Source organism: Glycine soja, chromosome 18 (assembly GCF_004193775.1).
Source record: "Glycine soja cultivar W05 chromosome 18, ASM419377v2, whole genome shotgun sequence".
Lineage (NCBI taxonomy): Eukaryota > Viridiplantae > Streptophyta > Magnoliopsida > Fabales > Fabaceae > Glycine > Glycine soja.
The window spans coordinates 55,418,950-55,430,355 of NC_041019.1; the positions used below are offsets into that span (position 1 = coordinate 55,418,950).

The following is an 11,406-nucleotide window of genomic DNA, read 5'->3' on the forward strand; positions in this document are numbered from 1 at the left end:
AATTAGGACAATGAGGACCACAAAATTGTCTTTGCATAGCAGTTAGGCAAATCAAAAGCCGCTGACATTTCAATTTTTCCTCTTTTAATATATATGATATTCATATGAAAATTAGAAAAGCATTAAACTAGAAAAATTTTATAATCAGTTGACAAACATGTGATGCTACACCTTAGCTGGAAGAACAGCAGCAAATGCAATACAGGTTCCGAAAGGACCATATTCTGTTTCTTCACAAAGCATTGACATTGATGAAGCTATTAGTATTACATTGGCTGGGAAATGTGGGGCCTGCAGGCATTAATAGACAGGGAAAGATTTATTTATAAATTTCAAGCTAGTCTGTGTTGCTTATTTTAGGTAGAGCTTTAAAATGATTCAATTTGCATTCTTTGTCTAGGACCATAAAAAATTATTTGCTAGTTATTTTGGAATAAAACGGGTACAAAAACTATAGTTTCAGCTATTGGTATTGTTTTCTTTAAAAAAAAAAAAAAACTATTGGTATTGTTTCAACCCTTTCCCACACATGAATATAGCTGACCACCGACATTGATTTTGACAATTGTCCAGCTAGGATATTGCTCTAATCAAGTTCCACATCAAGCATATTGCTCTAATCAAGTTTGGGTTTAGGGTTCCTTTTTCTTTCCATCTTTCTACTAAAATATTTTCAATTGATTTATACATAGTTTACACTCTTTGTATGGTTCAACATTTTCCTTAATGACAAACTGCTAAATATTTCGAATTCGTTAAGTGTGTACAATGCACGAAAGCACGTGTTTGCATTCCATTGGATGTTTTAAATAAAAAAATTGTAAAATAATAAAGAATTTGGTAGAAATCACACAGTACAATTGTGTAGTATCTATTCCTACAATCAACCATTTTTGTTGTGTTTGGTTGAGGGGATGGGAGAGAAATAGAAAAAAAAATTGTGAGATTTCATGTGGACTTTTTGTACTTTATTTTAATTTAAATATTTATCTTTTATTTTCATCCTCTGTCAAACACAATATTTCTTTAATGAGAACGGCTATAGTATAGATACTTTAAGTAACAACAATGCAGGAAAGTACATCTTTGTTTGTATTTCATTGAATAATTTTAAATAGGAAATAGATTTGGCAAAATCAAGGGTATATCTATCATATGTTGATTTCGTTGAATTTGTGTAGTATCTATTTGTACAAACATTTTCCTTAATGATAGCATGTGTTTACATTTTATTGGATAATTTTAAATAAAAATTGAAAAATAAAAAATAATTTTGGCAGAAATCATGCAATATAGTTACCATATACTCCTACTGTTTTCATCAAATTCGTGGTTTATCTATTTGTATAATTAAGCATTATGAGAAAAAAAATAATATGTAGTGATTATGTGAAATAATTTTATACAATCATTCAATCATAATTTACTTCAACCATAATTTATTGTACATGATAAATTTATTAACTTTTATTATAACTTCTCTACAAGTCATGATTGATGATTGGATAAGATTACTTATCATATATAATAAGATATTTTTTCATACATATAAATTAAAAATAAAACACATGATCACATGTTTAAAAGATAAGATTATTTATCAATTATATTATACCTTATTGATAATTAAGCATTTTTCTTGATGTAATTACTAAAAATCACAATTGCATGTTTAGCTGGGTATATGGATTTGTGTCCACTTAACACGAGTCAAGCGAGTTAATACCAGCTAAAATATCAATTTATTTAAACACATATTTATTAGGCTCTATCAAGCTAGCCTACAAACCAATTATTTTTAAAATATTATTTATTACTTTATAGTTTTATTGGTGTATTTGAATAATTACTGCTTCCTATTTGATTAATATAACGACCTTTTTGTTAGAATTTGAAAATTTATAATTTATTAACGTAAAAAGTTAGATATATTAAGTTTTTTATGTTTTATTTTATGTCTGGGTTATGTAGACGAAGTTTTCTTTTAGATTCTACTATTTCATTAATCCATATTTTTTATATGTTTTTGTTAATCTTATGTTAGGTATTTACCAAATTTTTGTTTCAAGTTTCAATAGTTTTGAGGCTTTTTTGTCATTTTTCATTTAACAATTAAAAAAAATATTTATTAAATATAAAATTATTATGTAAACTTATATGTGTATTAAATATACATTAGAAATTTTAGTGGTATATATATCGACGTTAATTATTTTTTAACATAATTGATCTATTAGCTCAATTGGTTAGAATGTCGTGTCAATAACTCAGAAGTCACAAGTTCAAGACCTTATATATTACGAAACCGTATTTTATTAACAAGGATAATTTTGAAAAATTCAAAAAAGTATTGGGTGTAGAAGAAATCTACATGGTGCATGAAGAAAAGGCCGAGTATACATGGTTTAGTCCATTTAAATTTGGACCAAAGTGGACAAGTTGATCCACATATCTACTTATAGTCATATGTGAAACATCAATTGTTGTGTGTGTGTAATATAAAGAGGCTAGGAGCCCAAAAAATAGAATCATTGAGGGAATACAATTGAATTAAAACACAACCCCAAGCATGATTAGGAAGGGGAGCTACATAAAAAAATCCTAGTGTTATTGTTTATAATTAGTTTCATGGGAGGTTTTGCTAGGGTTTTAGAAGGCGATTTAGGACAAAAAGATTACCTTTTAAGTCAAAGTATGAAGAAAGTGAAAATAGGATCCATAGATGGTCCTTATATAAGAGATCACCACATAGAGATGAGAGAAAAAACTCAACAAGATAAACTCTATTAAACCCTAAAGGGTTTATTGATGTTGTTACACAAGATCTTGATAATACTATTGAGAAAGATTTCCTGGTAATAAGTGGTATAAGAAAGATATGATATAAATATTTCATGCAATACCTTGTTGTCCCTGTCTCGAATGAAGAATTTGATGAATAGTGTGCTTAGTGGCATGACTCTTATGTTGTTTGTCTTTTGGGCAATAATCTCAATTACAAGGTATTGGCAAATAAAATACAAAGAGATTAGGTGGAAATAGGATCCATAAAGTTATAATTCTTCTTGGTGCACTTTGTTCGTAAAATGGTGATTATAAGCATGTCTTTTTTTAAGGGTTATAAATAATAGTAAATTGTTGTCCAATAATGAAGTTTTTTTCTTGATTTGTTTGAAACTTGTTCATTGTCGATTCTGATCAAATAAAAACTCATAAAAGTAACCGAGAGAGATTATGTACCAAATTACAAGCTTTTATCTTATTGAAATAGATAATAGTAAATTGTTGTTCAATAATGAAGATATTTTTTTCTTGATTTTTTTGAAACCCGTCCATTGTCGATTCTAGTCAAATAAAAACTCATAAAAGCAACCAAGAGAGTTATGTACCAAATTACAAGTTTTTTTATCTTATTAAAATAGACAATAAATGATTTGAGAAAATGATAAAATTTTCCTTATCGAACACAACATACATCTATCTATTGTATTGTGCTCTCCAAGTGTGTTTGTTCACCCTTCTTTACCATAGATTTTTTTTGCAAAATAACTTTGATGAGAAGAAAAAAAAGGCATTAAAAGAACCACCTATCACAACCCTAGATCCTCTTAAATCAGATGAAAGAGTTAATAACGTGAATATGTGAAATTACTCTTCCAATTAAGTAAGTCTTAAGAAATTTAACATTGAAATTTACCTTTTTGTGTGTATTATAACATCCTAGGTTGGTTTTCTTGGGCATAGTGTATGTTTGGTTTATTGACATCACACTTTTTAATATAGTTGATCGAAAAACATTGAATTTATCTTAACATTAGTTTTAACTCTCTAAATAAACATCGAAACACACTACAATATAAAATATTATAATGTTGCATTGGTTTTTATATTGAAACACCCAAATCTTTTGTGTGTATCATAACTTCCTAGGTTAGTTACCTTGGACATTGTGTATTTGCTTTATTGACATCACACTTTTCAATACAATTTAACAAAAAATCTTATTATAAAGAAGATATACTAATGTTGCATTATTTTTTGATTTTGGAACACTGGAAAAGAAGATAGCTTAATGCTGCATTGTTTTTTGATTTTGAAACACTCGAACCATTTATGTATATTATAACGTCTTAAGATGGTTACCTTGGGCATTATGTGTGGTTTATTGAACGAAAAATCTTACATCATCAAATAGGTTATAACATCCATTTCAAATATCTAAAAAAATTAAAACACACCAGGAACGAGATATCTTATCCTAATGTTGCATTAGTCTTTTTTTATTTATTTTGAAATACCTAAACTTTCATATGTGTTGTAACGTCTTAAGTTGATTATCCTCAATATTATGTGTTTATTTGGTTTGTTGATATCACACTTTTCAATACAATTGAATAGAAATTTTTATCTCACATTGAATTGATTTTAAAGTTTCAGTTCTCTAAACAAACATAAAACACGCTAGAAATAAAATATTGCATTGGTTTTTGTTTTTGAAACTCACAAACAACATGAGTTGGCTACTACATTATAATATTTAATATCTCATGCTAACTTTAAACTATTTTTGAATTGATCTAAAAGAGACTACATGAAATAAAATGAATTAACATATAGGGTGGTGAAATGAAGCATAATGAAATAAAATCTATGTTCTATTATTTGAATATGTTAATGATGAAATAGAACAAAAATCCCATTCCATTTCATTCTTCTTAAATTGAGAGAAAATAAAAAAACAAGCAATGACAAAGTGAACACACAAAAATGAGATTACAATGTATTTCCATATAAAATTAAAATTAAAACGTAGAATAAAATACTACAACAACAACAACTAGACAGAATAAAATACGTGTTAAATAAAAAAACACAAAAAAATATAATCTAAAAAAAAACAATAAAAACCCTAGTCTTGTAAAAAGTCAAAACCCTTGTGTTTTATGGTGTCGTAGCCTCCTCCAAAAACAGAGAAGCACCATCTCCTAACACTGCTCAAAAGGTAGGTCTCGGTTTCGTTGATTCTTTGTTTTTGTTATTCCACTGTTTGACGTTGAACAACGTCTCTTACGTTACGAACTGTGGTTCCAGCGAAGGATGGAGGTTGTTTTGGCGTCGTCGTCCGTCGACGGCGGAATAGGGTGCTGGGACCTTCACACCGGCGCGGAGCAGCTCCGCTACAAATCTTGCACCTCCCCTTCTCATGGCCTCATCTCTGTCGCTGCTCGCTTCATCGCTTCGTCGCAGCTTCGAGAAGATCAATCAGCCCCTGGCTCTGTTCTCTTCTGGTCCTGGTCCAAGGTCTTTTTCTCTTTTTCCCCTTATATTTCATAATTATCATTAGTTATCATTTTCTTAGATGATGGAATATCAATGAATGATGACATTGTTACTTGCATGTCACATGTGCTGCAGCCTCAAGTTGAAGTGAAGAGTTTTCCTGCTGAACAAATTAAACCTCTTGCTACTAATCACCCGGGAACCTTTATAGCTGCTGGAGCTCCGTCTGGTGACATTTACTTGTGGGAGGTAAATTTTTATTCATTTATTTGTTAATAATTATGCATCAAGAAGAGAGAGAGAGAGAGAGACAGAGCTATTTTTTCAATATAGGTTAATCTAGACCGATGAGTGAGCAATTCACTTTGGAGCATAGTTGTGAAACCCGGTCCGATCATTGATCCAATCGAGATAGTGGGTCAGTAGTCCAACCGGTGGGCCAGTAATTAGTCCGATTGGACCTAGTATATATTAAAAATTCAAAATTACATATGTATCTATTATATATAAGTATATAATTAACATTATTTGAGTAACAAAAGTTCATCCATATTCCAAAATCCAAAATAACAATTGATAATAATGAGACATTAAGACGACGTCGTAGAGGTGGTCCATTTTTTTTAAAATTTTTTATAAAACCGGCCGAGTCGGACTGGTCCAACCGGGATTTGGTACCTAACCGGCCGGGTTTGACCGGGTCATCTCAGGTCCATTGCATGACCGATCCAATAGTGGAACCAGTCTGGTTAGGCCATTAGGTCCCGGTTAGACCAGTCCGACCGACCGGGTCGGGCAGAACCGGATTTCACAACTATGCTTTAGAGAGTAAAGTAAGTAATCTCGGTTGTTAATCATTGATTGACTGATATTACTTACTCCATCCTTAGTTTAGAGGAATCAAATCTAATCTAAACATGTGTTGAAGATTTGCGGCATTAGATGTAGTTTATGTCTGTGACTGTTTTATGTTTATTGTACTGTATTTTTTATAAGGTTGAAACGGGTAGGTTGCTTAAGAAGTGGCATGCTCATTTTAGGGCGGTTTCTTGCTTGGTGTTTTCCGAAGATGACTCGCTGCTGGTATCTGGTTCTGAAGATGGATCCGTAAGAGTTTGGTCTCTCTTCATGTACTAGTCTCTCCCTTTTTCTATTTTTCTTCCTTTCATAGTGATTTTTCCTTTTAGGATAGCGTGCTGCTTGGGTGCTTGCAGTGCTAATTACGATGGCATATGCTGCTCTACTTTTTGTGGTTCAGGATATTTGATGATTTGCGAAATCAGCAAGCAAGTAGTCTTTATGAGTATAGTTTTTCAGAGCACACCCTGACTGTGACTGATGTTGTTATTGGTAATGGAGGGTGCAATGCGATTATCGTGTCAGCTTCAAAGGATCGGACTTGTAAGGTTTGTTTGCTGTTTCTGTGTGGTGGTGCAGTAGAAAAATAGATAATCAGTGAAGTATGTTTGCTCAAGAATTATGTTTACTATTGCTAGCATGAATGGTCTATCTCTGCTATTTGTAAATTCTAATAACCTTGACATACCACGATGACATGTTTTTTGAAATGGGTGGAAGCTGGCTGTTCTTGTTTTTGTCTGATGGGTATTGTGGTCAAAATTGCAATTTTGATTGTGGGAGCAGCAGTATCACACAATCCTATGATTTTTCGTGCTCCCTGCAATTCAATCTACATGAAAAATGAAATTTGGTGTGATCAGTGGGATTGCACGATTTTGGATGTAGAATCTCAGGAATTGGAGGATCCCACTGTGCATAGGAAAGCCCATTTTCTGGAAAAACAAAAATTCAAAACCCACCCCAACTCACTTGGAAAAAACCCTTGAATGTTGTTTCTTTGTTCATTTCAACTTGTCTGTGCCTCTTATTCTCTTTTCTGCAGTTCAGATCTGCTTTCATCTTATATGGCTCCTTGCCCCTGTTTGACTAGTTCTGGTTTGACTGATTTGCAAATACGCACAAGATCAACTGACCCTTAATGTGAAATTTTGTAAAACACCCGTAATAAATTTTTACAAAATATTAATTTTATCAATTCAACGGTTAGTTTTAAAGTTCTCATTGAAGTCTACAAAATTGGATATAATTTAGAAATTAATTGATTCTTCAATGCACCACTTTATTTTAATGTGCTGATGTACAGTATGCTATTTAAATTTAAAATATAAATAAATCAATACCTATTATTAAATTAGATATGTGCGGATTTCTAAATCATCTAAAATTTGTTCTATTGATCATATGATGATAACATCATATGAGTTAACATTTAGATTAATAAAATTTACTTCATGAAAAACTGTTATTAAATGTGTCATTTTATAGAGTTTGACACTTGGTGTCAATTGATATATATATATATACACACACACACACAAAATATAGCATATTGTCGTTTGTATGCTTTGTGATTCACTGATCTGGATTGTAATTTGTTCTCTTTTCTAGGTATGGAGCTTATCTAGGGGAATGCTACTAAGAAATATAGTATTCCCTTCAATAATTAATTGCATTGCATTGGATCCAGCCGAACATGTCTTTTATGCTGGCAGTGAAGATGGAAAGATATTTATCGCAGCACTTAACACTGAAAGCATCGCCACTAATAATTATGGGATGCATATCATCGGTTCTTTTTCTAACCACAGGTTATCATTTCTTCTCTTGTGATGTTAGTTTTTCAAATATGCATCAGTTTTGATCCTTTTATCTCTTTGGATTGCGTATTTATTTTGTAAGATTGGATAGTGTAGTTGACACATTTTGACCATCTCTTGCTTTCTTCTAGCTACATATGTGGTAGTTGCTACTTGCTAATTGAAATAGTTTAGTTCTTAGAGAGTGATGGAACTGGATCATATATAATCAGAAAATGGATAATTTATTCAAATCAATCCTCACTTGTATCTCCGTGGAGATGGATTCATAAACTGGAATGGATAAGACAAATTACTGAAAACAGAAAATATAACCCAGGCATTCGAGAGACCTGGACTCTCACACTGAAATTCTGATTCAAATCTTATGTACCCACTAAGTCTCCCCTTTTCCAATTATTCCAGACTTTTCTTTACTGTCTGCTGGACAGTTACAGAATTCCCTCTCTTCCCTATTTATTCTCACCCTCTTTATTACAATTATTTCCCCACTAAATATTTACTGCTATTAATAAATCCTTATGACTCTAATATTCTGTTACACTCTTCCTCTTCCTGCTATAAAATATAATAAACCTTCTTAATGGGTGGTTTACTAACAGAGAGCAACATCTTGGGACTTGGGAGCATTCAATCTTCTTGTTAAGAATGTATGGATAACTTCAATGAGTATCTGGTTTACACAGAATTTAATTCTTTGGTATGATGAATTCAAGCAAACATTTAGTCCTCTTACTGATTACAATAGGTGATGGATTTGAGATAGTCTATTAAAATTATTTGTTTGTACACAGAGCTGACTCTAATTTATTAGCTTGACCTATTTCGAAAAACAAATTATTATTCTTCACTGATTATCCTTTTTCTTACTACATAACAATCCAATTTGATCAGTTGTTGCTTTTGGACAAAACATCAATCCATGTTTGATTTGAGTTTGGCTTCAAATTAAAATTCATTTCCTTTAATGCAGTAGTAGTTCTAGGCTTCTAGCTAGGGTTGTCAATATCAATCATGCACAATACCGCCGTCAGGACATATTATGGCTATTGGTCATTCCATTGAAGCCTGTTGTGTCACAGCTTGCTGCCACACCTGAAGTGGCATAAATCACGACTACTATCAAGACCATTCATGGTTACTAGCCATTGCAACATTGATTAATGGTTGAAAACCCTTGTACCCCCACAGTTCTGGATTGTTTAAGGTTTATTCTGGGGGACAATTTTGTGACTTCACAGCTGTTCTGCACAATTTTTTTCAATTTGTTTTTCATTATTATTAAGTAAAAGTTAATGAAGATTAATTACAAGCTTGTTTTATAGCAATCATAAAAATAATTGCTGTTTTAAGGTCAATGTATTCATGTATCACCTACAAGATATCTTTCCTTGTTTACTATTAAATTGACTAATCAAACACCCATGTCCCCCACACGTATCAATCCCAAGTTGAAGCCACTGATACATAAAAATGTATTGGAATATTTTGATTACCAGAAATTACGTAGTAAACAAGTGAATGAACCATGCTTTATACATAAGCAGATACACACTCTATAATTTGTAGTTTGTTTGTAACATCTCACATACTTCTGCTACCGACCATGTTAATTACAAAAAAGGTTTGTTCAAGCTGTGCAGTGTCATTTAACTAATTTCGTTCCTCATTGTAACAGCAACCAAGTTACTTGCTTAGCATATGGCTCAAGTGAGAATTTGTTAATATCTGGGTCAGAGGATGGAATGGTTCGTGTTTGGAATGCGAGAACTCGTAACATTGTCCGCATGTTTAAACATTCTAAAGGTATTGTATAAACTTTGTGAAATATGTCTTGTTTTGCAGAATGAGCTTTGATTGCACATCTATGATTAGTAATGCTCATATTTTGTGCTATTTATTATAAACTTTTTTTATCGAATGAATTTCTGCTTTATCCAATGCTCGAGTTGTTTTTTGCCAAATTAGAATTGTTATCGACAACTGGCAATTTATGTGATATGTTACCATACTTATGATACCTAAGTTTTTTGTGTGCAAATGAGCTTTTACTTGATTAAAACAAACACCAGGACCTAATTGTTCTACTCATCTCGTAGCACATGGACAGCATTTTTATTATATATGTTTAACTCGTATTTTTATCATATCTGCAATTGCCATTCTTTTTGCCTAATGGCTTTTTGATTTGCGATGCACTGTTATTTAACTTTGATGAGGATACCATATTTTTTTTTCTCAATATATTCTGCATGATTATATGAATAGATGATACTTTTTATATGCTTTTCTCAGATGGCATATTTCATAACTAAATCACCCATGAGACGGTATCAATTACATGCTTGTTTTCAAATTGAGTCTGATAAAGCCTACATTTATTTATATATTGTTAAATATTGTGGATGCTGCAGGACCTGTAAATAACATTCTCGTTGTTAGACGAGAAAATGACTCCAGTAATCACATATCTTCTAATGTACAAGCATCATCAAGAAAGCAGGGATCTAATTTACCCCCTCCATTGGAAAAATATGCAAATTCAATAGATGACGACTCAGATATGAAGACTATGATCAGCCTTGGGGGTGGCAGGAAATCTGTGGATCCTTCATACATCAGTTCTCATGTGATATCTAATTACATTAAGGAACTTCAGGTTTGTGAGTCCTGATGAATAGTTTTACTTATTAAAGAATGAGCAGTATCTGATCCTGATTGTAATTTAAACTCTGTTTTTAACCTATGTTTCAGCATCAAGGTTCAGCTGCTGCTTCTGAAATGGAGATGGAGAAACTAAAACATGATTACCAAGAGTCAGTGCAAATGGCTAACCAGTTGAAGAAAATGAATGAAAAATTGCATCAATTTTGTGTAAAGGAGCTGTTGGATGGTAGTCAAGCTAGAACCTTGGGTGAAAATGACAATTAAGACATTTTTTTTCTCTTGCCAGTCACTTTTCTATTTTGTAGGTAAAATGTGTAGGATCTCTGGCATCAGTAGATTCCCTTCTGCGAGTTTGCAATTCTTCAATGCTGCTATTATATTATTTTTGTTGCCCCTCGTCCCCTTTCTCTCGGTGTGTTTTGCTGCTGAATGTTGTAAAAAGAATTTTCATCTTTTGTGGATACGATAAAAGAATTGATTTCTATATGATTTCGGAATTTTGGTCGGAAGGACAACATTGAACATTTTAAAAATAGAGATATTAAATTAAATAATATTAGTGAAAGAAAGAAACTAATTTAACCTAGATTTAAGGTGTAAGAATGAAGAATCACTTATAAAAGATTTATAACAATTTTAAACAAAGAAATTGTTATTAATTTAAAATATGAAATCATAAAAATGTAAAAAATATATTCAATATCATGAAGCATTAAATTATATATACTTTTTTAAAAAAGAATTTATACTCTATCACATTACTATTAGTCATCTATATGTA

The 11,406-nt window shown here is 31.7% G+C and overlaps 1 protein-coding gene across 1 annotated transcript; it reads left to right on the forward strand.

The window, feature by feature from the left end:
• The first annotated feature begins 4,911 nt into the window (after window positions 1-4,911).
• Window positions 4,912-11,114, forward strand: LOC114394926 (protein ROOT INITIATION DEFECTIVE 3-like). Its single transcript, XM_028356610.1, has 9 exons — window positions 4,912-5,002; window positions 5,092-5,301; window positions 5,416-5,529; window positions 6,277-6,410; window positions 6,539-6,686; window positions 7,750-7,949; window positions 9,637-9,764; window positions 10,373-10,617; window positions 10,713-11,114. Exons 2-9 carry the CDS (start codon window positions 5,098-5,100, stop codon window positions 10,887-10,889), a joined length of 1,350 nt encoding a protein of 449 aa, XP_028212411.1. The 5' UTR covers window positions 4,912-5,002; window positions 5,092-5,097; the 3' UTR covers window positions 10,890-11,114.
• Window positions 11,115-11,406: the final 292 nt, after the last annotated feature.

Coding starts and splice junctions, on each gene's coding strand:
- LOC114394926 (XM_028356610.1), top strand. CDS start 5,098: ATGGAGGTTGTTTTGGCGTCGTCGTCCGTCGACGGCGGAATAGGGTGC. Junction 6,687..7,749: donor CAAAGGATCGGACTTGTAAG/GTTTGTTTGCTG, acceptor TCTCTTTTCTAG/GTATGGAGCTTATCTAGGGG. Junction 9,765..10,372: donor CATGTTTAAACATTCTAAAG/GTATTGTATAAA, acceptor TGGATGCTGCAG/GACCTGTAAATAACATTCTC.